Source organism: Odocoileus virginianus, chromosome 1 (genome assembly GCF_023699985.2).
Source record: "Odocoileus virginianus isolate 20LAN1187 ecotype Illinois chromosome 1, Ovbor_1.2, whole genome shotgun sequence".
Lineage (NCBI taxonomy): Eukaryota > Metazoa > Chordata > Mammalia > Artiodactyla > Cervidae > Odocoileus > Odocoileus virginianus.
This window is the reverse complement of record NC_069674.1, coordinates 5,731,253-5,756,961: the sequence shown is the minus strand read 5'-3', so window position 1 is coordinate 5,756,961 and position 25,709 is coordinate 5,731,253. Positions and strand designations below refer to the sequence as shown.

At 57.3% G+C, this 25,709-nt stretch overlaps 1 protein-coding gene across 7 annotated transcripts; it reads right to left on the bottom strand.

Moving 5' to 3' along the window:
- Positions 1-58: 58 nt before the first annotated feature.
- WDR86 (WD repeat domain 86) lies at positions 59-25,709 on the bottom strand. Of its 7 annotated transcripts, XM_070453230.1 has the most exons (9): positions 24,710-24,758; positions 22,902-23,429; positions 22,584-22,726; positions 13,785-13,926; positions 10,083-10,485; positions 3,672-3,807; positions 1,233-1,369; positions 948-1,091; positions 59-681 (listed from the first exon to the last, which is right to left on the bottom strand). In XM_070453230.1, exons 4-9 carry the CDS (start codon positions 13,845-13,847, stop codon positions 80-82), a joined length of 1,485 nt encoding a protein of 494 aa, XP_070309331.1. In that variant the 5' UTR covers positions 13,848-13,926; positions 22,584-22,726; positions 22,902-23,429; positions 24,710-24,758; the 3' UTR covers positions 59-79. The 7 variants fall into 7 exon arrangements, with proteins under 7 accessions (XP_070309331.1, XP_070309392.1, XP_070309430.1 ...); XM_070453291.1 differs by lacking the exons at positions 22,584-22,726; positions 22,902-23,429 and adding an exon at positions 19,633-19,826 and having other exon boundaries at positions 24,710-24,795; XM_070453518.1 differs by having other exon boundaries at positions 425-681; positions 948-1,051; positions 22,584-23,429.

Here is a 25,709-nt window from a genome sequence, read left to right as displayed (position 1 = left end):
CTCTCCTCTGAGAGGGAGCGGGACTCGGTGTGCGGAACAAAAGGCGATGCACCGCAAGGCACTTTCAAGGACCTGTATTTCATCCTTCACAAGCGGACAATCTGCCAAAATAACGACAGTCCGTGGGGTTTTGTCTTGAGCGCGGCTCGTGTGACTTTAGCTCCCCGACCGGGGATTGAACCCAGGGTCCCAACCGTGAAAGCGCCCGGTCAGAAACACCGGACTGCCAGGGGAAAATCCCAGTCCGTGCCTTTTTTGAAGCGTCCGTCTCGCTCAGCAGGAAAAGACTTGTTTTCCGGGGACCTCGGGCCCCCGGGGCCCGGGCGGCTGGAGACCCTGAGAGTCGTGGGAGGGTCCCGGGAGGGACGGACGGATGGGCGGGCGGCTCGGCGAAGGCCGCCGGCGCGGGGACGAAGCAGCACCCACCGCGCCGGCCGGTGCCTCGAGGCCCCGGGGACGGGCGGGAGCGCCCCGCTCCTCGCGGGTCGGTGTCGGGGGCGCCGTCGGGGTGTCTCAGGCCGGCTGCAGCGGCGCGGCGGCGGCGGCGCAGCCCACCTTGTTGCTGAAGAGGCGCGAGAGGCTGCGCTTGGGGGCGGCGGCGCGCGGCGGCGGGAGGCCGCGAACGTCCCACAGGCGCAGCGCGCCGTCGTGCGAGGCGGTGTAGAGCACCTGGCCGTGCACCTGCGGGCGCGGGGCGTGGGCGGCCGGCAGCGGGAGGCCCACCCGGCTCCTCCCCGCCGCTCCGGGGTCGCCTGGATGCGGGCCCGCCCCGGCCGACGCCAGCGGACGGCTCAGCCCTGGGCGGCCCGGCCCGGGGAGGCTCTGCCCGCGGGGGCGCGCGGCTGCCCAGGAGGTGGGGGTCGGGGGCCCTCAGCCCTTCCCTTCCGAGGGCGCTCCACCAACCACTGCCAACCAGCCGCGGCCCCGGGAGAGGGCGGAGCGCCTACCTGGATGCAGTTGATGACGAAGGCGTGGCCGCGGAACACCCTCCGCAGCGCTCCGGACTGGGCGTCGAAGGCGCGCGCGCGGGCGTCCCCGCTGCCCGTGAACACTGTGAACACACGGTTCACGGCTCACGTCCCCTCGGGGCTCTGCGGGGCGGGGTGTTGGGGGTGTGGACGGGCGGAGAGAGCGACAGGGACCCTCTCCCGGCCCCATCCGCTCGCCTCCCAGGGAGGTCGTAATTGCAAATGGCAAACAGCCCAAGCCCCTTGAAAGGAAGGAGGCGGCACCTTCACGATCTTTAGTACGTTCCCTCAAGGTCAGCGTGGGGAGCCGGGGTCCCGAGGCGCCCCGTGTGGGCCGCAGCCGGCTCTGAAGAGCTGCGAAGGCCCCACCGCCCTTGGGCTTCGGGTCAGCCTGCCCTGTCCTGTTGAGACAGAAATGGCTGGGCCCACCCGAGTTTCTGATTTAAGGAGGTCTGGGGCGGGGCCTGAGAACCCTCTTGTCTAACCAGCTTCTAGGGATGCAGGTGGCGGTCAGGGATCCCACTGAGAGCGCTGGCCAGAGGAACTCCCCTGTCCACTTACTACCTTAGCCTAGGTTCTCCCGGAAGCTGACCCTGACACTAGGATTTGAATGCAAACAGTTCATCTGGCAGGGCATTCCAAGAAGCGGGGAGAGAAACAGGAAGGAAGGACTCCCCAGGAAGGTGTGTTAGTGAGCAGGTCGGTGGCTGCTGGCGTGCTTGAGAGGAGGGCTGGCCCGTGTCTGAGTTGTCCCACCCGGGAACAAGGGCACCGGGCTCCTTTTCCATCAACACCTAGTCGTCCTCGGCCAGAGGACCTCAGTGCTGCAGCAGGAAGTGGCCCGGAGTGTGGTACCCAGACCACCTGCTACAGCCACCCAGCGGCCTGAGTGAGCCGCAGGAAGCACCCTCGGGGGGGGGCTCCCTGTTCTTGGGCTGTCTACTCCTTATCCCGCTTCCTGCCTCACCTGCCCATTCCCAGGTTTTCTGCTAAAGCTACTAGTGAAATGTGGGCCTGAAAGGGAAGCTTTGTTTGCCGGCCTTTTCAGCTCCTTTCCCGCCTTCCCTTCCACCAGTGCACTTGGTTACTGGGCATCCTGAGTGTGGGAAGAGGGTCTGGAATTTGGTCTGATTATCCTGCAGCCTGATGGCAAAGACCAAAGGCCAAGTTCCTTAACAGCCGGTACCGCGAGCAAGTAGGGTCTATGGGATCTGCTGCAGCGGCAGGTTTCATTCCAGCTGTTGCCACAGGGAGGCGCTCTGAGCAACGTTCTTCTCTGTAAATTAGAGACCCTGGCAGGAGCAGAGCCCTAATCACACTTAGCGCCTTGGACACAGAAACGGGAGGGAGAAATTATCTTTCTGCATCAGACACCTAAGTCCTGAAGGCATCTTGGGCACTATTTTTGGAAATCCGTTCTATCTTCATCTAACACCTGTGCTGTGAAGTCCACTTGAATTTTCCACTGTGACTCCTCCTCTGCCCCAGTCTCCTCTCTCATTCCTGCGCTAGAAGGACGGTTCTCAGGCTCAGCTCCTCGTGGGGCTGGCTTCTGGCTGTTGCTGCTGCTGTGTGTGTGTGTGAGAGAGAGAGAGAGAGAATAACTGGGGAAAGCAGGGTGCTGGTGGAAAAATGTAACACTGGGGGTCGTTTTAGGAAAGAAATGTCCAGGAACGGGGGAGGGGGTGGGCCCACTCCCAGGTAGGTGTGGTCAGGTTGTGCGTTTTGCTTTCCCAGCACAATGCCTGTCTTCTGGGTGTGTCTGGGTTGTAAACATGGCAAGCCGCTTGGACAGAGCCAGGAAAGCCCAGATGTGTGGGTTTGAGATCTGACAGAGTGCTTGCTGACTACCCTTCTTTTCTTCCAAAATAACCCTGATGAGTCCTGACAGCAGTATCCCCAGTAAGAGGTTTTATTATTCCGTCTCTTTTGTAGGCAGTGGTCAGAGAGATGTATGCAAGAAGTCTTTGGGTGGAATTTCCAGAAAAGATCTTTAAAGGGGTCTACTCATCTAGAAGACACATCCTTTTGCCCTCTCCTCCTCTTCCTCCTGCCTGCCTAAAACATAAGATGGCTGGCACACCAGCAGCTCTCTTGAACCACGAGCCACCCGCTCCCCCCGCCCCCCGCACCCTTAAAGATAGATGATACAAACTAAGGATGATGAAGCAAAGTGAAAAAAGGAATCTGGGTGTCTAACAACTTTGTGAAGCCACCCATTTCAGCCTAGATTACCAGTCTCTAAAATTCTTCTACCTGAGAGAAGAATAAACCACGATCTCATTTAAATTCCGTTATCTGGATTTTCTCTTATCTGTAGTCAAACCTAATGTCAAGTGAAGCTAAACCCATGTGCCCCTCAAGTCTGGCTGGAGTTAAGCAGCGTCACTGTCTCACTCGAGAATTAGAATGTGTCCTTGACACCCACTCTTAACCTGAGGTTCTCTGAACACGCAGGTCGCTGTAGGTCCTAGTGGGTAAAGGTGGGGAGGGCCCCCCACATCCTTACTTGGAACTCATTTGGCTGGAGGAACAAACATGTGCACAGAGGAGGCACGGCCGCCGCTCCTGGCCGCCACCCAAACGAGCTGCAGCTGCGGCTCAAGGAGGGTAGAGTGGAGTGAATGTAAGCATTGGGGCCTGGGTGAGCGCGGACGCGCGGGGGCAGGCAGGCCAGGGCTCCGGGGAGCGGGGGTCACTTACAGGTGCCCGCGTGGTACTTGAGGGCGCTCACGCTGTGTCTGTGGGCCGTGAACGTGCGCACGCGCTCGCCGGTGTCTGCCAGCCAGCATTTGACCGTCCTGTCGGCGCTGCCCGAGTACACGTGCTGGTTTACCAGCTGTGGAAGGGGACGGGGAGGGGGGAGGGTTAGCCCCGGACACAGCCGGCCGGCTCAGAAGCCCCTCCAAGCCTCTCTGTGTAACTGGGGAGGGGCACGTGCAGCTCTTAGTGGAGAAACTGTGGACAGGCCAGAAATGCCCCTGCCCGGGGCTCCCACCCGGCCGCCCGCTCTGGCGCCCGAGGTCATGCTGCCCACCCCCCACCCCCCACCCCCTCTGCAGGGCAGTGGGGATCAGGCGGGCTTGCAGATCCTCACTGGCCCTTGGCCCTTTGCCAAGTCACTGACTACTCTCAGCAGCTTCACCCACAGTGAGGACCACGCCAGCCCCTTCCTCGTGGGGCTCAGACCCAACCACGTAGCACTCAGCACCCTAACTGCAGGGGCCAGGAAATGTCGACTACCGCTCCCACCATCACCGCCAGGCGTTTCTCGTTAGCAGTTTCCCACTGAAGAGCAGCCTGGGAATCCAACTGTAGCTACTGCAGGTCCCGGGATCGTCCCAGCTGAGAAAAGGGCTCCCAGGGCAGGGCATGCACGCTGGACTTCCGCTCCAGGGAGGGCACACAGGAGAGAGAAAGGTCTAGAAATAACCTGACTGGCCGTGGTAGGTGTGAGGTAGCCCTCTGCTGGGAACAGAGCTGGACACCCAGGGGCCATCACGGGGTCCTGGCCCCCTGCCCTTGGAGACAGGCTTCCCTGGTTCCTGCGTGCCCCACCCGCTGAAGTGGCATTCACACCCCCAGTGGGTGCTGCAGGAGGTGAGGAACAGGCCGGGGAGACAAGGGCAGGGGGGCATGAGGAGGTGCCCCCCGACTCCCACCCCCAGCAGGAGAGACAGTGTACTAGGCCAAGGGAAGCCCAAAGACTACTGAAACAGCCCTGCGAATTTCCCCCAAGGGAAGGCTCCATGAAGCCCCCAGAGCTCACAGCCAGCACAGCGCTGGCTTCACGAGGCTCCTTCTGATTCACGACAGAGAATCAGGCGGGCGGGCGGGTTCCCAGCTGCCATCAGCTGGCTATGGCGCCAGGTCTCCCCCACTCGGCAGGGCCCAGGAGGAGGGGGGCAGGCAACAAGGCCTGGAGAGAGCTGGGCACCGCACTGCTGGGGCCTGGAGCCCCTGGAGGCTCAGGAAAGAGCAGGCCCTTCTCCAGGGACAATGGGTGGTGGGCCTAGAGTGGGGAGCAGTGGTCCAGAGTCCTCCCAGCTCAGCACACGCTCCCGACTCCGCCACCGCCCACTCCTGACCCAGTGTCCCCTTATTATCTCCTGGTTTAAGTCCCGGAGGATAGGACTCTGGCCCGGCTCCACTTTCCACCCCAGCCACCGCACAGGCCAGAGTAGGCCTTGGGCAAATCACTAAGACAGAGGCTGCAGGGGGTTTCCTGTGGACCAGGTGGGCGACCAGCCTGGCCTGTGCCTCCCAGGCCCTGCCCTGCAGTCCTACTGGGGTTATGACTGGGCCAGTCGATGGAGCCTGGCTTCTGGCTTCTCTCACTGGCATCCACTCCCCGAGGACAGGACCAAGGGTGACATCCGCGTGCCTGAGTGCTCCAGCGGGATCCAGAACCTCACCCGAGTCCTCCCTCCATCTGTGCCGCCATTGATGGGGGTAGGGTTCCTGCTTGGCACCCCCACCTGCTCTCGGCCTTTTGGGGGGCCCCCTAGCCCTGTACATTGAGTCTGGGATGTGGCCGGCTTCCCCAGGCTCCTGTGTCCTCACTGTCCTCAGAGGACCCTGGACACACACCACCCTCCCTTTTAAAAGTCCTCTCTGCCCAGGAGGTGCCCCCCGGTGGATCCCCCTCGTTCTTTGTGGGAGCTCTGCCCTCCAGGGTCCCTCCTCGCGCTGCCCAGCACCATCTGCCTCCTGCCCCCCGGCCGATCGCCACTGGCCCCGGTGTTTCCTGACTGTCCCCCACCCCTCCCAGAGGCAGCCCCAGACCTCCAGTGACCACACTCTCCAGGCTGCCCACTGGGACTCCCAGACCTCTCAAGGGGAGTGTGTGAGGCGGAGATCCCAGTGGTGCATCTGGGCCCTGCGGCCTCCACACCTCTGTCACCTCCGGTCCACGAAGGAGGCACGGAGTGTTCAGAGAGGCCGCAGAGAAGGGAGGATGCCTCCTGCTCAAAGCAAGGGTCCTCATGCTGCAGAGCCTGGCGCATGTGCCCCAGAACCGCCAAGCAGGGACTTCCCTGGTGGCGCAGTGCATGGGCATCCGCCTGCCAACGCAGGGCACACGGATTTGATACCCGGTCCGGGAAGGTTCCACCTGTCGTGGAGCAACTAAGCCCATCAGTTCAGTTCAGTCGCTCAGTCATGTCCAACTCCTTGTGACCCCATGGAGGGCAGCATGCCAGGCCTTCCCGTCCTTCACCATCTCCCGGAGCTTGCTCAAACTCACATCCATCAAGTCAGCAATGCCATCCAGCCATCTCGTCCTCTGTCGTCCCCTTCTCTAACTAAGCCCATAAGCCACAACTCCTGAGCACTCGTGCCCCAGAGCCTGTGCCCCACAGCAATGAGGAGCCCACGGACCTCAACGGAAGAGCAGCCGGGCTCAGCACAGTGAGAGCCCGCGCGGAGCATCAAAGCCCAACTGAGAATAAACACGTGATTAATTAAAGAAAAAAGGAACCGGCAAGCAGCACGCTTTCACAGCACAAACCCTGAGCCCAGAGGCTGCTAAGCGGGCGGACGCCTCATGGCTCGCCTGGCCTGGTTTCCCAAAAGGACCCCCATGGGGAGCAGCGGGGGAGACCAGGGAGGCTCCGGCAGATGGAGAAAGCAGGAGGAACCTGAGAGGGCCAGTCGCAAAGGCCAGTCTCGCGAGACTCGCGGCAGCCAAGGCCGCTCCGAGGGACAGGACCTGCAGACCATCTCCCTGCGGGGTGATCGCCCAAACGGAGGGCAGGTCTAGGCCCGCAGGCCTGGGGATCCGCACCCAAGGCCCTGGGGTTGGGGGCAGGCCTCACCCTTGCCTCGGCTCTTGACAGGGCTTTTACCGGAGCAGCGGGAGAGAAGCCCCTGGGCCAGGCCGTGCGCAGGGCCAGGGGCAGAGCATCGTGTGAGCCCGACAAGCCCTGACAAGCTGCTTGTTAAAAGCCCTGGTTTCACATTCAGTCCTGGTTTCAAATCCTGCCTCTAACCTTACCAGCTGGGAGACCCTGGGCAAGCTGCTTAACCTGCGCTGAGCCTCCGTCTCCTCGTGTACCAAATGAGAAAAATTAATCTCCATCGTGAGGATCAATTCAATCATGTCGGCAGCCTGGTCGAACCCAGGAGCTGGAATGTACACCTAAAAGGCAATAGCACCCTCTGCCCCCAAACACCCCCTGCCCAGGGGCTTTTGCTGAAAAAGAACGGAGCACCCCTAGTGATGCCACGGATGATCAGGCAGGTACCCCAGCACCCCTGGACTGCCCCACGCCTGACAGCATCTTTCCTGTCCCTCCCTGATTGTCTTTGAAATATTTCTTTAAAAAGATGAAGTATTGTAATCCATTTTGTGCACTTTTGTGTGTATTACATTTTAAAAAGTTAAATATAAAAAGACTAAAGTATTTCAAAAACACATCAACTAAGCATGACACAATGTTAATATCTCATTTCAGAGGTGGCTACACAGAATCTGTTTTAGTGTCTGCTAAGCTTCATGTTTCAAATATTTCACAACTAAACATTTAAAAAGCATAACACATGAAGGGACAGGAAAGACTCTCCACTTTCTCTTTCTTCACAAGGACCACCCGCCTGAGTCCAGACCCTGGGAGCTTCTGGGAAGAGTGGGGGTAAGGGAGCGGTCCCCCTTGGTGGTCGGCAGGCTTGACCTTGAATTTGCTACCTGGAAGTGAGCCCTGGCCTCTGCTCTGGCCCACCTTCTCCATCGGAGGCCCGTGCACACCTGGTTCCACCCCGACCTGGCTTCTGGAACCCTCTGGGGCCAGCCTGCTTGACCCTGGACACATGTCCCCTAGTGAAGGGGAAAGGCAGAGGCCCCGTGGGGCTTGGACGATTTCTCGGGGCTTGGCCGATTTCTCGGGCCTTGCCTCTGCTCCCAGAAGGTTCTGAGTGGGCTGTGGGCGGAGGATGCTACGGTGGGTACCACATGCATGCAGGCCCATGGCTCAGAGGCAGGTTCATCTGTTCTCCGAGCCTCTGAAAGGGTGGCCCACATGTGTATCTCCACACACAGAAGGACCTGAGCAGGAAGAGGGTGCACAAGGCAGCCCCCCAGGGGGCTGTACGCCAATAAAATTTTTTTAATTAAAAAAAGATACCAGGCAGCCAACTCTCAACTCAGCACCCACGCCCCCATCACCAAGTTCTTCCTCAAGCAGGATGTGAGTTAGAAAGACACCATTTGTATTAATACAACCAAAGACACATGGCCACTCTGGGGTTCACCAGGGTCAGAGGTCATTCTGTCCACACAGAGCGGAGACCTTCTCTACTCCACTGGTCCTGGGGTCCCAGGGCTGCCCTTCACCCCCAGAACCCAAAAACGGGCCTCCTGGCCCGGCTCTCCACTGCTTCCTGTCACCTCGAGGGCACCCCCACCGCTGCCCTGGTTGGTCCTAGAGCCTCAGTTTACCAAGCCCTGAACCCCAACCTGCTCATCTCGGGTGTGGGAACCGGCCAGGAGAAGGGAAGAGGCCGTGGCCACAACCGGGACCAGGATCACCCAGACCCTGACATCTCGACAGAGGGAGGGGCCACATCCAGCAGACGCACTTGCTAAGTGCGGCCAGCGCTTTCTCAGATGCTTCAGAGCAAGTATCATGGCTGACGGGGGTCAGGAACAGGCTCCATGGCAGGCGCCGTGTCTGCGTCGACTCAGGAAATCCTCACGACCGCCCAGGGGAGGCACAGTGCCGGGTCCGTGATCCCTGATCCAGACCACGGGGACCAAGGTGTTTCGGGAGCTTTTGGACTCGAGGAGCACCCTCGTGTTTCCACAGCAAAGTATATGTGTGTATTCCCAGGAAGTGGGACGAACTGACCTACCGCCAGTCTCAAGTCTGTTCAGGCCAGGCTTTGCCACCAAGTGAGTTTTGATGCCAAGTCTAAGGAAAAAATTTCATTTCTTTTGGGAACTTCTGGATTTAGGAATTATGGACCACAGTTGGGCTTCCCAGGTGGCTCAGTGGGTAAAGAATACCCCTGTGATGTAGGAGACTCAGGCAGACACAAGTTTAAGCCCCAAGGGGGGAAGACCCCCTGGAGGAGGGCGTGGCAACCCACTCCAGTATTCTTGCCTGGAGAACCCCATGGAGAGAGGAGCCTGGTGGGCTACAGTCCATGGGGTTGCAAAGAGTCAGACACAACTGAAGTGACTGAGCATGCACGCATGCAGAGACCACAGTTTGTGGGTAGACCTGATCCTCATCTCACAAGGAAGGAAACAAAAATTCATGCGTGGACAACAGCCCTCACCCTATTCCTGTGAATGTGACATATTTGGAAATAGGTCTTTAAAGAGGCAATTAGGACCTGCTGGTGGTCCATTGGTTGGGGCTACATGCTTCTACTGCAGGGGATTCAAGTTTGATCTCTGATTGGAGAACTTCTGATTGGAGAACTAGAATCCCACACATCATGGGGCATGGCCAACATAGATGTAAAAATTTAAAAAGTACCCTGAATGTTTATTGGAAGGACTGATGCTGAAACTCCAATACTTTGGCCACCTGATGTGAAGTACCAACTCATTGGAAAAGACCCTGATGCTGGGAAAGACTGAAGGCAGGAGGAGAAGGGGACAACAGAGGGTGAGATGGTTGGATGGCATCACAGACTCAATGGACATGAGTTTCAGCCAGCTCTGGGAGATGGTGAGGGACAGGGAAGCCTGGCGTGCTGCAGTCCATGGGGTTGCAGAGTCGGGAACAACTGAGCAACTGAGCAAAAACAGTAACTTTAAAAGTGGTAATTAAGCTAAAATGAGGGCACTAGGGTGGACCCTCAGCCAGTGTGACTACCGTCCTTACAAGAAGAGGAAATGCGGATGCAGAGGGAAGACCACATGAGGATACAGAAGGGCCATCTACAAGTGGTGGAGAGGCCTTAGAAGAAACCAACCCTGCCCACATCCTGCTCTTGGACTTCCAGCCTCCAGAGCAGTGAGCCAACCAATGTCTGTTGTTCCAGCTGCCTCATCTGCGGTTACTTTGTTACACAGCCTGAGCTGACTCATACACAGGGTGAGGCTGCAGCTCAGAGCATGACCCAGGGAAGGTGCAGGGGGAGCGCCAGCAGTCAGGCAGGTCTCACCTCCAGACAGATGACGGAGCCCTGGTGCTCCCGGAACACGAGCAGCTGCTGGCCACTCAGGATGTCCCAGGCGCGGACGGTGGCATCCGTGCTGCCCGTGAAGGCCGTGCGGCCCGGTGTGTCCAGCACCAGGCAGAGCACAGCGCCTGTGTGGCCCCGCAGCGTCTGATGGCAGCAGCCGCTGGCCACCTGCCACACCTTGGCAGTGCCGTCCGTGCTGCCCGTCACCAGGAGGCCCCCGGCCACGGCCTCCTCCACGCAGGGCGCCCCGGCGTAGGCCAGGGTCAGCACACAGTTGCGGTGACCCCGGAACTCCCGGGCCACCTGCCCCCTGTCCACGCTCCAGGCGCGGGCCGTCCTGTCGTAGGAGCCGCTGAAGAGCTGGTTGTCGGCGACCAGGATCCTGGTGGTGAGACGGGAAGGGTCAGGGATCAGGCGGCAAAGGGCTGCCCGGCAGGCCGGCATGGGGTCCCCTGCGGCTGGTGTCTGACGTGTTCAATGAGCCCAGGAGATGGATGAGAAACCAGAAATGCTCCCAGAGATTGGGAGAAACGAGTTGGAGAAAATCTCAAAGGCTAGGGAATCTCGAACCCCCTTTTCAAGGGACAGTGAGGCGGCCGGGGGAGGCCACAGGGGAGTAGAGCCTCCCAAGCAGTAAATATTCCTGATTCTTATTCCCATTCTGATGTACGCTAAGAATTTCTCCGCAGAAAATACACCAGAACTCTGTATGCAACTTCAAAGGGCATGAGAGTGGAGCCTAATTTACACACTCACCCCCAGAGGCAGAAGCCTGAAGCTGGAATGGGGTGTGTCGTCTATGTGGGGACAGAGGGGTCAGGACGCCCCCATCACAGAGTCAGAGGAACCTTGTGACCCCTCTTTGTGAAAAAGTTTGTTTATTTATTGGCTGTGCTGAGCCTTCGTTGCTGCGGGCTTTTCTCTAGTTGCAGCAAGTGGGGGCCTCCCGTCTAGCATGTACTCAGGCTGATCATCTCACGCCCCCTCTTTTAAAAGGTCTCTCCTGGGGACTTCCCTGGTGGTCCCATGTTAGGACCCCAAGCTTCTACTGCAGGGAGCACGGGTTCCATCCCCAGTCAGGGAACTAAGACCCCTCATGCTGGTCAGTGCTGCCAAAAAAATGTAAAAGTTGAAAAAGAGACTCAGATGTATAGAACTGACTTGTGGACTCTGGGAGAAGGAGAGGGTGGGATGTTTCAAGAGAACAGCATTGAAACATGTATATTATCTAGGGTGAAACAGATCACCAGCCCAGGTTGGGTGCATGAGACAAGTGCTCAGGCCTGGTGCACTGGGAAGACCCAGAGGGATCGGGTGGAGAGGGAGGTGGGAGGGGGGACCGGGATGGGGAATACATGTAAATCCATGGCTAATTCATTTCAATGTATGACAAAAACCACTGCAATGATGTAAAGTAATTAGCCTCCAACTAATAAAAAAAAAAAAAAGGAAGAAAAAAAAAAAACCATAAAAAGGTCTCACCTGTGAGCCGAGCACGGCAGGTGGAGAGATGGACTCGGAGCGGAGCAGACCCTCCACCCGCCTCTCCCCCAGGACGGTCCTCCCTCCCATGAGTCATTAAGGAAGCAGCCTGCACACTCTCAATAGGTGCTAGCTTCTTCCCTAATGCCGGGAGGTGCGGTTTTCACCGCGTGGGTGCTTCTAAAGGAAAGTGACGATCTGGCACCCTGGGTGATGGTCCGGGGGCCTGAGTCCTGCCTGCGTGGCCTGTGATGGCAGGGACGCCAGGCCGGGCTGGTATCCCCAGAAGCTCACACACCTGGCCCTGCTCTGAAACCATGAAAAGCAAAGTCCACGTCCTCACCCAGGGACACCGAACGTTTGTGAGCACAGCTATGTAACAATGCAAATACACACCCGGAGATGTTCAGAACAGCCAACTGCTCCGAAGGAGTCTCTGGGGGCGTGTGTCTGTGCTTGAGTGCTTACATGTGCTTGCGTGTGAACATGTGCGCTCGGCAGAGCATAATTTCTGTGCAGATTTACTTTTGAGGAGTCACCTGCAATGCAGGAGACCCTCGTTCAATTCCTGGGTCGGGAAGATCCGCTGGAGAAGGGATAGGCTAGCCAGTCCAGTATTCTGGCCTGGAGAATTCCATGGACTGTATAGTCCATAGGGTCGCAAAGAGTTGGACACGACTGAGCGACTTTCACTTCTGAGGAGCGGTTGGTTACAATCTGAGGGCCGGCTGGTCAACTGAGATGGGACCCTCTCCACCTTCCCCCTCCTCTGTCGGCCCTTCCAGCTGCACCCAGCCTCACCAAAGGAGTCACCCCCAGGCCCACACTCTTCCTCGGTCACAGACTGCTTTCTCGAGATAGACGGGTGCTGGGAATTCCCTGGCGGCCCAGTGGTTAGGACTCCGAACACTCACTGCCCAGAGCCCGGGTTCGATCCCTGGTTGGTGAATGAGGATTCTTCAAGGTTCGAAACCAAAATATATATATATATATTTTTTTAAATAAATAAGTAGGACAGAACGCTGGGCAGAGGCTGGCAGGAGCTGAGAACTGGGTCCTCATCCCAGCCCTCCTCCACCCCTGCCTGCCTCATCTTGGCCTCCCAGGTCCCCAGACCCCACCTGCTCTGGCTAAGGGGAGTGGTGGCTTGGGGGGAGGGGGATCAGAGCTCAGCTGCAGGAGGTGGGGGCTGGCACTCTCCCAGGGTCCCCTCTGGGGTCCCTCCCCACTCAGCGCCATCCCGAGTCAGTGTGACACTTCAGCCTCTCTCCTGCCCTGTGGGAGTATCCATCCATTGGGGGGGGGGGGGCCGCAGTTAATGACCAGGCCAGCCCACCATTTCCACCCACAGTGTGCAGGACCAGCCAGCCAGATGGGTCCCACCCGGCCCCAGGCTTCACAAAGCCCTGCAACCACGGCCCCCATGGCACCTGCCTGCACGTTCCTCGCCTAGTCAACTCCCCAGACAGGCGCCCTTCTCGGGCCCTGAGGTCAGGAGGGCCCAGGGGCAGGTGCCCAGACTCCTGCTCCTACCATGGAGTCCCTTGGTGGGGGTGGCGGGGGGGTTGAGATGGCCCCAAGTTACAGAAATACTGTCCAACCAATCTGATCAGCAAGGAATTTGCATGGCTCAGCTCAGACCCAAACTTGATACGTTTCTGGAAAAACTCAAACCTCCATGAGAAGGAGTGGCTGGGATATGTTCAACAGCAACAGGGAAAGGAGAGGTTGAAAAATACCCTCAATGCCCTCTGCAGAACAAGTCCCATTCTGTTCCTCCTCCAGGCGCCCGGTCCAGCATCAGGCACCAATTAAGCCATTTCCTCTGGAATCTGCTCCCATCGGTAGGCACTGTAGCCTCCAAGGCCTCTTCCCTGCGCCCAGCTGGGGGCGGTTGTGCTGTAGGGCCCGTGAGGATGTCCAGGCACTAGTCTAAGGGTTGGCAATGCCTCTCGGCCCGCACCTCCACCTCCCAATCTGCACCCCCCCGATCCCCAACACACACAGGCCTGCAGCCCTGGGCAGTGGGCACTTGTCACGTCCAGGGACGCTTCTGTCCTGGGGCTTCCATTGCCCTGTGCTCCTGGCCGCCTCCCCACCAGTCCACACGTGCTCCCCAGCGAAGCTGAGCTCCTCCAGGGCAGGGGGCCCACAGCCTACATCTCGGTCCCCTGTCCTCATTCCCCAGGCCCTGCTAACCTGTTCACGATGGACGTGTGTCCCCGGAACACCTGCAGACACTGCCCGGTCAGCACATCCCATTTCCTGATGGTGCAGTCAGCACTGCAGGTGAAGGCGGCCTCGTCCTCCAGCTGGCAGAAGGTCACGTAGCTCTCGTGTCCTGCAGACGAGCGGAGGACAGGTGAGCACTGCGGGGCAGGCATGCTCCCTGAGCATGTTTGAGACACGGAGGAAGGGAAGAAAGCAGCTTGCGGGCAGTGTTTGGGCTGAATCCAGAAGGGACCTCGAAACAATGCTGTAACTCTGGGAGACTCTCAGGAATCGTGGGGAGCCAGGAGCAATTCAGGGAGCACTCAGCCTTCCCCGGAATCCTTCCTCCCTTCTCTCCTTCCCTCCTCCTTCTTAACCATCTTCTTTTGGTCTTTTTTAAAGAAAATATTTATTTACTTGGCTGTGCCAGGCCTTAGTTGCAGCACGTGGGATCTTGTTCCCTGATCAGCGATGGAACCCTGGGCCTCCAGCACTAGGAGTGCAGAGTCTTAGCTACTGGACCACCAGGGAAGTCCCTCCTTTTCTTCAAATTTCAGCTGCTTGTATTCACTCAGTCATTCAAGGAGCCCCATGTTACAGAGGCAGGAAGTACAGAGGCCAGGGGCATGGTCTTTGGAACCAGGATGCCCAGGTGATCAGCCTGGTGCTGCTGCTGCCTGTGGGCAAGTTATTCCCCTCTCTGTGCCTCGATTTCCTCACCTGAAATGCGGAGACTGCCGCTGCCCGAGTCAGGGGACCGCCGTGCAGGGTGTGTAAACACTAGCTGTGAGCCGTCCTCACATTTGGGGAGAGACCCTGCTAGGCAGAACACTGGCCCCAAAGAGAGCTGGTTCCTAATTGCTGGCACCTAGAAATGTTACCTTTCTTGGAAAAAGGCACATTTACAGATGCAACTCATTAAGGAGGACCTTGAGATGGGGAGATGATCCTGGATATCAGGATGGGCCCTACACGCCTTCACAAGCATCCTCATAAGAAGGCAGAGGGAGGGCTCAGGACATGGAGAAGGCGTGGTGAAGAAGGAGCAGAGACGTGTGGCTGTTGGCCCGTAAATCTGGAGCGATGCGGCCACAAGCCAAGGGATGCAGCAGCCACCAGAAGCTGGAAAGGTAACCATGGTCTTCCCTGCAGGTTTTAGAGGAAACCTGGATTTCGTCCCAGTGACACTGATTTTGGGCCTCCAAACTTGTGCCAGAACAAACTTGTTTCAAGGAAACCCAGTGGGATCACCAGTCACAGCACCCACAGGAAACAGATACAGGGATAAGCAAGACACGTCCCCTGCAAAGACTTTGCCAGCAAAGGTCCATATAGTCAAAGCTATGGTTTTTCCAGTAGTCTGTATGGACGTGAGAGTTGGACCATAAAGAAAGCTGAGCACTGAAGAATTGATGCTTTTGAACCATGGTGTTGGAGAAGACACTTGAGAGTCTCTCAGACAGCAAGGAGATCCAACCAGTCCATTCTAAAGGAAATCAGTCCTGAATATTCATTAGAAGGACTGATGCTGAAGCTGAAACTCCAATACTTTGGCCACCTGATGCAAAGAACTGATTCACTGGAAAAGACCCTGATGCTGGGAAAGATTGAAGGTGGGAGGAGAACGGGACGACAGAGGATGAGATGGTTGGATGGTATCACCAACTTGCTGGACATGAGTTTGAGCAAGCTCCGGGAGATAGTGGAGGATGGGGAGGCCTGGCGTGCTGCGGTCCATGGGGTCGCAGAGTCGGACATGACTGAGCGACTGAACAACAACTTGCCTTCCAGGAGAACAGCCGGCCCAGAAGGAGGGACAGTCGGCCAAGCATGACGGGTGCAGGGACAGTGCGTGATGAGGGTCAGCAGAGCAGACGCCGGGTGTGGGAGGTGAGGAAGGGTCTCTGCGGTGTCTCTCCGGAGAAGGGGAAGTGTCTGGGTGAGGAGGCGGCAGGAGGGGCCCTGGGGGCCAGGACTCAGGCGCCCGGCAGAGATGGTAGATGAAGCAGGCGGAGCGAGGGTGGCGGTCTGGGACAGAGCGAGGGCCATGCAGCGCGGGGTCTCGCCAAGTGCACTGGCCATCCCCCTCAGAGGGCAGTTTTCTGATCTGTCGGCTCTCACCCCGGCTGTGGGGCTGATCTTTAACCCTTGAGCCTTATTATGCAGCCCTGGGGACCCTTGATCCCTGGACACAAAAGAGTTTGTTTTCCAGGTAAGGTTTGCATGTATATACATGGCTTAATCCCTCTGAGGTTCACCTGAAACTTTCACAAAATAGTTTATTTATCAGCTATGCATGCATGCTAACTCGCTGCAATCTTGTTTGACTCTTTGCAACCCCGTGGACTGTAGCCCCCCAGGCTCCTCTGTCCATGGAATTCTCCAGGCCAGAATACTGAAGTGGGTAGTCCTTCCCTCCTCCAGGGGATCTTCCTGATTCAGGGGATCGAACCCAGGTCTCCCGCATTGCAGGTGGATTCTTTACCATCTGAGTCACCAGGGAAGCCTTTATTGGCTATCAGTTCAGTTCAGTTCAGTCGCTCAGTCGTATCCAACTCTTTGCGACCCCATGAACCATAGCACTCCAGGCCTCCCTGTCCATCACCAACTCCCGGAGTTTACTCAAACCCATGTCCATCGAGTCGGTGATGCCATCCAACCATCTCATCCTCTGTTGTGTCCTTCTCCTCCTGCCCTCAGTCTTTCCCGATTGGCTATACCCCAATACAAAGCAAAAGTTTAAAAGAAGAAAAAAAGAAGTGTTTCCATCTCGAATATAACCACGTCCAACAGTAAACTGAAGCCGACTCTACTGGAGGAGAATTCAGAGACCAGAAAAATCAATGGAATCAAAGGAATGTGAGACCTCAGAGCTATGTCACAGACAAGGCGAGTGATGAACTCAAAACAAGAACGATGTGAGGGATGTATTTATGACATTAAAGATTTTGATCGGATTTTAAAAATTTCCTCTCAATGTCTGGTATCAATTAGATAAGGATTTAGAACCTCCTGAGCAGTTTTGAACTGATTCTCACTTTTTTTTTTGGCCTGGGGTTCAAGCTTAGTTACTCTTGAAGGAACCCAACTTCCTGGGTTCTAAGAAAGAGAATTTTTTTTTTTTAAGTAAGAAATAAACATTTTCTTGGATAGCATATACCAGGCCTCTAGGAAATCAACGTTTGTGAATTAAGTAAACATGAGTTTGTCTCCATCAAAGTGCATGGCAGTTTAAAAGTTGAGGGCAAAATGTGTTTGGCAAAACGCAGCCCAGCTTTCTGCCAACCCCAGAATGTTTATATAATATTTGAGGATTGTCAACACGCTCTCCCCGAGACCAGACCTGCCGTCAGGAGGGGTTGGGAGCACTCAGCACTGAGATAGGGGTCCCGCAAAGCCCACCAAGGCTAGGAGAGTCTCCCCTAGGGACCACCCCCAGTCCAGACTAAGACTAAGGCATGGAGTCCAAACTCTAAGCTCCTTCCGTCCGGTCTCAGCAGGAAAGCAGAGTGCAAGTGGACCCACCAACCAGACCAAGGGAAGCACTGAAATCCCAAGGCTGGCACCTCAGCTCGATGGAACTGTAGTCATAGGCCAAGACTGTGAGAGCGGGGCCGCTCCCCTGATTTGCAGAAGTTGAAACAAGGATGGACACTTGACTGCAAATCAACAGAAGCACAAACAAAGGCTTGAAGAAACGAGGTAACAACGAAAAGAAGTTTTTCAGTGTGGAAAAGCTCATCTCTGAAGCTGGGCCAGGCTGACCCTCCTCCCTCTCGGGGACCTGGCCGGGCTGGCGGGGGTCCCTGCATTGGTCAAGGCTCTTCTATGCACACGCCCCTTCTCCGGCACCGCACGCCCATCTCACACCCAAGGGAGCCCTCCAGGCTTGGAGTCCTTGCTGTACCGGGGCCCTGGGGGCTGTGAGCGAGCCCCTGACTGTAACCCACAGACAAGAAGCCACAGAGCAACAACAGGACCCCATCACCCCGGCAGGGTCACCGAGGATGCAGGCGGGAGGGGCCCTCGCGTCCCCGGGGACCACAGAGCCTCGGCCACGAGCTGTTGGAATTGTGCAGAATAAGCAAGAAAGCCAAACGAAAAATAAATATTTTTGAAGGGCTGCAGAATGCAGATAAAATGCGGTTATTTTGTTCAAGAGAATATGCTGAGGCTCAGGGTTTCCTGCCAAGGTAGTTGGCCCTCCCGGCCTCCCGGCTCGCACACCCTTGGACTTGCTGGGGGGTTCAGAGTCGAAGTAACCCCTCCGTGGGCAGGAGCGGCTCACCCTGCCGGAGGCCAGGGTCTGCAGGGGCAGAGGGGCCCGGGGCGGGCACGGCCCAGCTGAGCTCGCCTTCAGCTCAGCATGACAAGCTCTGCTGCCCCTGGAGTCTTCCGTCTGCGCCGTGGGGCCCCCTGCTCTTCTCCAGGCTGCTCTCTGCGGCCCCCCACCCCCGGGGGCTCCCTGCCGCCCCTGTGGGCTGCCGGTCCCCCCACTCCGGGGGTTTACTGTCGCCCCGCCCCTCGCAGCACTCAGGGCCCAGACAGTCGGGAATTCCCGGAGGGGCCTCTAGTTCAGGACGTGTCCCCCAAGGCCCGCAAACCAGGCTCACGCCTCCCTGGACGAAGCCCCCTCCGCGGCCACGGCCGTTTCCGGGCCTCAGTGACCACCCCCCGCCCCCTTCAGGCCTGGGGACGGTCAGCCCTGCTGAGACCCAGGTTCTGCAGTCTCCCACCCTCTGCCCACATTTTCCGAAGCCCCTTCATGAAACTCTCTGTGAGTGACCATTTCGGAGACGCCACTGATTTCCTGCTGCTGCCCGAGCATGGAGGCTCTGGCCGGAATGGACGGGGGCTGACAAAGCCGTGGGGGACCCCGGCTTGGGCTACACGCCCCCCAGACTCCCACCCCCACGCTGGTCTCTGTTGCCACCTCAGTCCCATCCTCAGTCCCAGCCTGTCTGGCCCCTCGACCTCGACCAAACTGCTGTCTGCCTCCATCCCATTCTCCTTGATCCACTCCCATGGGGGAGCTCTCCTCCCGAGGACGGTGGTCTCCACAGGGCTGGAGAATGAATCGCCAGTGTGGGCTTCCTTCCCATCCGTGCTAAAAACCCAGGGCTGCTTTTTTTTCGGAACGCTTCCTCGACCAGGACAAAGCTACAAACGATTTTGTTTCTGTCTGAGCGACTTCCCTGGGCTCCTACGTGCCCTTTTAAAAACACATATGAGATGACTCAGCAATCCCACTTGTGGGTTTGCACCCAGAAGAAGGGAAAGCAGGGCCTGGGAGAGAGATTTGCACATCCGGATTCACATCAGCATCACTCACAAAGTCAGTGGAAGCCATGAAAGTGTCTGTGGACGGATGAAGGATAAGGAAGCTGAATTAGATCCATACGAGGCGAGAGGGTTCAGCTTTCAAAAGGAGGGACATTCTGCCCCGTGTCACAGCCTTAGGGTCACTGAGTGGAGGGAAACGCACCTGTCACAAATGACAAAGTAATATGTATAAAATAATATCATAAAAAGACAAATCCCACTTACACAGGGAACCCACGGGAGTCAGGTTCCCAGAGGAAGAAGCAGAATGGTGGAGCCAGGGGCTGGGAAGGAAGAAGGGGGGTTATTGTTCAGTGGGGATGATGAAAAAGTCCTGGAGGTGGTGGGGGTGATGGCTGCATGACATTTTTGAAGTTTAGTATCTCTGAACTGGACATTAAAGATGGTTAAGATGGCAAACTTTATGTTACATGTTTTTTTAATAACAATTAAAAATTGTCTCAGTTCCGGGCCCACCTGGGACAAGATGTGAACCCTAACTGGCCCAACTCACCGAGTTCCTGCTTGTCTGAAGTTCAAGCACATAGCCCCTCAGTTAAGCAATTTAATCTGCAAACTCCCCAGGCTGGGTCCAAGTCTCTGGCACCTTTGAATTCGACATAGGCACTCAGTGCGGTCAAACCGACAGGCAGGTGAGGGGACTCACAGGGAGGAGCACAGAGGGCAGGCTAGCCTCAGTTTCCTCATCTGCAAAATGGGATGATACAGGGTTGTGAGAAGCAAATGCGGAAGAGCTTTGGAGCTGGCACGGTTCAGTGCCCAAGGGATGCTGTTTCTCATTTTGTGCATGAAGGGTACCAGTCAGTGAATGCAAGGAGCTAGGAGCTCTATATTCACTGGCTTGGTGCCCACCACGACCCTCTGAGGTTAGGTAACTATTCTTATCATCCCCAATTCACAGATAAAGCAACTTAGGCTCGAGAAGTTATGTAACCGGATTCAAGCCCAATTCAAGCCCGGATTCTGCCTGGCTCCAGAGCTCAGACTCTGGACCGTCAATTGTTCTTTCTGCTCCCTGGTAGCAAGTAGGGGTCATCTAAATGGGCAGGCGGCCACCAGGCTTCCAGTAGATAGGAGTGTGCTGTTTGTTTACACGGAACGGAAAACAATCACCACCCCCATCACGTGAGAAGGTGCTGTTGAAGGAAGCTTGCAGGGGAACAGCCATTGAAGGCTGGAACCTCAGGCTGGGTCCCTTACTTAAGTGAGAACAGGGCAGGAAAGGAACCACCCCCGGGGGAAACGCTGTTGGTCCCACCGATCCAGTGAAGTGCCCCAAGGAAGTAGGTACCCAAAGACTAAAGGAGAAGAAGAGGCAAAGGGGAAGAGTTACAGTAAAAACAATTCCTCCCTTTACAGAAGGCAATTAAACCTTCTCTCTCACTAGGAGCTCACCAATTACATTTGAAAGCCAGTTCAGGGGTTCACAGTTTCTCAGGGGCAGAGCTGCTGGGGCAGAGCTGCTGCGGGAGGGAAGCTTCGGGGACTGGTTTTGCAGCCTAGTCTCCAGGGGTCCCCATGGGTGACAGTGTGCCCGCTGCGCCTCTGCCACCAGGTATTGCCCCACCCTTCCTCTCTTCCCACCCCTTGGCACAGGCTCCCTAAACCCTGCGAGATTCACAGAACAGCCTCTGGCCCCCAATGGCTTCTGCCGCCATGAGCTTCTCTGCGGAAGGAAACACAAGGCAGGAGCTGCCAACCCAGGCTGTTCTGCCCAACAAACCCAGGAGGGTGCCCTAGCGGGCTGCCCCTTCGCTGCCTTCGGTGGGCCCAGGGCTGTGCAGGGAGCTGGTCCCCTCCCTGATGCGGCAGCTTCCAGGACGGGAGTGGAAAGAGCCTGGATCTGGAGTCAGGAGACCTCCAGGGATCAGGCTGCTGCTGACCAGCCGCACGGCCCCGGGAGGGCATGGCTGTCCTACAGCTCTGTCCTGGCAAGAGTAGGGCCAAGGGCGAGAAGCCTCCCCATCCAGCTGTGTGACCCCGGACAAGCACTGCAATCACATGTGCATTGAAGATATTGACAACAGCCTCTGCCTCGCGAGGTAGTGTGCAGAAAACACTTAGAACGTGTAGCATGTTGGTAAATATCTGCAGCTCCCGTCTGTCTCATCAATAAACTGCGGTCATCACGGCAGCGGTATTCACAATAGCCAAGACAAGGGCACAGCCTAAGTGTCCCTCGACAGATGAATGGGTGAAGCTGTGGTACATACATACAATGGAATATTACTCAGCCATAAAAAGAATGAAATTTAGGACTTCCCTGGAGGTCCAGGGGTTAAGACTCTGCACTTCCATTGCAGAGGGGTGGATTCGATCCTGATAGGGGGGCTTCCCTGGTGGCTCAGCTGGTAAAGAATCCGCCTGCAATGCGAGAGATCTGGGTTTGATCCCTGGATTGGGAAGATCCCCTGGAGAAGGGAATGGCTACCTACTCCAGTATTCTGGCTTGGAAAATTCCAAGTCCACGGGGTCACAAAGAGTCGGACACGACTGAGCAACTTTCACTTTCCCTTTCTTTCAGGAGAGTTAAGATCCCACATGCCACGGGGCACGGCCAAGAAACTTTTTTAAAAAAGAAGAATGACATAATGTCATTGGCAGCAGCATAGATGGACCTAGAGATTATCAAACTAAGCAAGTACAATATGCAATTGCATATATGTGGAATCTAAAATACAACACAAATCAACATATCTATGAAACTAAAAACAGACTCACAGACATAGAGAACAAACTTGTGTTTGCCAAAGGGGAGAGGAGGTAGAGAAGCAAAGGAATGGAAGTTTGGGATTGGGGAGGCAAACTATTATATACAAGATGGCTAAACAACAAGGTCATGTTGTAGCACAGGAAACTACAGTCAACATTCTGTGACAAGCTATAATGGAAAAGAAAATGAGAAGGAATATATTTAAGTCTATATATGTACTACGGAGTCAATTTACTGTACAGAAGAAATTAGCACAACATCGTAAACCAACTTTGCTTCAACAAAATTTTAAAAATTAATAAATGGAATTCCCTGGGGGTCCAGCAGTTGAGATGCCGAGCTTCTGCTGCCCAGGGTGTGGGTTCAGTCCCAGGTCGGGCAAGTAGGGTCCCATATGCCTCGCCTCGAAGCCAATAAATAAAGAAATTGGTGTCAATTCTAACCACCTCACAATTGTGAGTGTTGATAACAGAAGAAAATATGTACTTAGAAGAGTGCTGATAAAATATAGGAAACTAGAATATCACAACATCTTATTAACACTTCAGTGATCCAAAAAAAAAAAATCCTAAAGTAGGGGGTGGGGCTGGCAAGCGCTTGCTTTCCATGGTGGGGGGTGGGCACAAGGATCATCACAAACTCAAAATGAGTCTCTCACAAGTCAAGTCAGTGAGCGCAACTGCGGGAAAAGGAAAGTCCCCTCTGTCCCTGACAATTCTTGAAGTGCGAACCTTTATAACAGAAGACTCGATCGGGATGGAAAGGATCTTGGCAGCAGTTTTCTCATCTGACAGCGTTTTCCTATCGAGTGGGATGCCCCACCTAGCCCGCAGTCGGAGTCCCGGTGACCTCACTAACGAGCCGCGCTGGTGTCCTGCCGGGAGGGTCACTAAAGAGGGTGTGCGGGGGGGCCACCAGGACAGAGCTAGGGAGGACGGTAGGGCAGAGCAGGGCTGGGCAAGGACGGTGGGCCCTGGGGGCAAAGCCCACGAGGCCAGAATCACTCTGGAAAGGATCGGAGCTTCCTGGAGCAGAAACTGGCCTATTACCTGAGCTCCTACAGGGGCTTCCAGGCCCGGGGCTCCCCAGGCCAGCTGACCATCAGCGCCACCTTGCAGACATGGCAGTTCTGGGGCTTCCCTGGTGGCCCCGGCAGTAAGGAATCCACCGGTCAATGCAGGGGCCACGGGTTTGAACCCTGGCCCGGGAGGATCCCGCATGTCACAGGGCCACCACTGAAGCGGTCTACTCTAGAGACCCTGCTCCCCAACAAGAGAAGCCGCAGCAGCAAGAAGCCCGAGCACCACAACCGGAGAGCAGCCCCTGACGGCTGCACCTAGAGAGAAGCCCGCAAGGAGCAAGGAAGACCCGGGCTGCGTGTGTGCCGAGTTGCTCAGGCGCGTCCGACTGTCTTCCACCCCACTGACTGTAGCCCGCCAGGCTCCTCTGTCCACGGGATTTCCCAGGCAGGGATACTGGAGTGGGGTGCCATTTCCTCCTCCAGGGGATCTTCCCGACCCAGGGACGGAATCCACGTCTTCTGCCTTGGCAGGTGGGTTCTTTACCACTAGAGCCACCTAGGAAGGCCAACACCATCAAAAAGAAAATAGAGAAATGCCAATTCTAGAGTCCCACCCCAAGGGCTCCAAGAAACCCAGACGTGGGAATCTGCATTTCTGAAAGCCCTCCAGATAAAAGTATCACGCTTGGGAAACAATACCAACTGGATTTAAATTTTCTAACAGATCTATGTCTGGCCAAGTGTGTGACTGTCTGCGAGTGGTGGCCAACTCCCCACTATCCACACCGCCTCCCAAAGAGCAGGCAGCCCCAAACTGCACCCCTCCGGAGCTTTGAAACATTTACCCTCACTGCTCTTGTTTGAAACCAGCAGGGTCAGGAGCAGCCAGTCCTGAAGCTAATTTCCTCCCCGTGCCTACAGGAAGCGGGAGGCCGGGTAGGCCACCCAGGATTTGCTGATTGTGGTGGAAAAATCGGCGGTGACAAACAACTGCGCGCCCGGCAGGCAGCCTAGTGCCTCTGCCAGGGGCTACAGGGGCCACTCAGAGGGGAGGGGCCTGGCAGTCCGCTGCTGCAGGCCTGTGACACGTCCCTGGGGTGGGGGGACATCCACCTCCCCTCCAGGAAGTACACAAATATAAATTGGTACGGATGTACCAGCAGGGCTCTTTTATGAAGTAATACTTATGCCGATATGTACCTCCTGCTGTTTCACGGCGAGTCCAAATTGCTGATGAGACCAAGAAGCAAGAGAGAGCACGGCCCGGCGGCCAAATGTGGGGCGGGGGGGTTTCGACTCTGCCCCCCCTCCCCGCGGGGTGGGGCTACGTAAACCGCCGGCCTGCTACTTAATTAACTCCGTGCCTCAGTCTCCCTGCCTGCACAAATGGGCTAAGAGCACTACACCATGCGAACAGCAGCCCCTCCGCCGCAGTGCCCAGGTCGCCGACTCAGCCCCTGTTGTATCCAAAGGCTTGGGGACAGGGAACGTCCGGCCACACGTCGCAAGGCCAGCGAGAGAGGAGGCAGGGCGACGCTCAGCTCAAGGGGCAGAGGTGCGGTTTCTTTCTTTCCGCTTGTCCCCACTGCGGTGATGGAAGTGGTTTCACCCAGCTGCTGACCCGACACTGCGCCCTCGCCGCCGCGCTCCTGGCCTTGCTGGCCGGGATCGCGGCCTCTCTGCACGCCCACCCTCACCCCCCTCCCGGGGGGGCTCTTCCACGAGGGTCCACGGTGGGCGCGCGCTGGACTTGGGGGGAAGGGGTCTACGGACAGGTCAGAGGCTGGCGAACGGCGTACAGGAGGGCAGAGCGAGCGGTCGGCCGGGCGGGTCTACCTTGCAGGAGGGCGCAGCACGTGCCGTCCGCGGTGCTCCAGAGCCTGGCCGTGCCGTCCTCGCTGCCCGTCAGCAGGCGCTGTCCGTCGGGGCTCAGGCTGAGCCAGTTGATGCCCCCGCGGTGGTCGGCGCAGACCCTCAGGGCAGAACCTCCACCCCCCATCCCGTGGGTGGAGGGGGACCTCGGAGGAGGGTGCGCGCCGCTAGGGAGGGGCCCCTCGGTGTCTTCGCGGCGGTTCCCTGCGGCTGTGTCCCGAGGCCATCGCGGGGCCACTGGCTCCGGGCTCCTGCGAAGGCACCCGTCGCGGGTAAGGCGAGGGACCCTCGCTACCGTGCGCCCACCCGGCCTCCCAGCCCCCTGACCCTCCGGGGGCTGCGCCCCAGAGGGCGGGCCCCCTTGGGAGTCTCCGTAACGGGCGAAGTAGCCGCAGCCCCACCCGCGCGGAAACTCCCGCCCCGAGACCGCACCCACCTGCGCACGGTTGTCTCGGGAGCGCTGGAGAGCGCGGGGCGCCGGGGACCCGTGAACCCTGGGAGTGAAGCGCCCCGCGCGCCCTCCACGGCCAGCGCCGCGCGCTCCGGGCGGCAGAGTGGCGAACAATACAGTCCAGCCAGGCTCCTCCTCAGAGACCACCCCTCAACCTGTCCCCTCCCACTTCTCGGGCCTGCCCTTCCGCAGCACCCACCCCGACCGCCGCTCCTGATCTCTCAGGACCAACCTTAGCCCGCGGTCCCCGCGCCCGACCCCGGGGACGCTGCGGACCGCTCCGTGTGCGATCGTCCGGGCTGCCGGCCCGCGCCTCAAGGCTCCCGCCCTCGCCGCCCTTGCTTGGACCAAAGGCCGGGACGACGAGGAGAAGGTGGACTGCAGGGTCAGGGTTGGGGGACCCGCACACAGGGAGCTCACTCAGGCCCGCGGCAAGTCGGCTTCCTCCAAGCTCCTCGAGGACCCTAAGGACCCTGCAGAGGCACTCTTGGGGGACCTGGGGTCCGTCCTCCT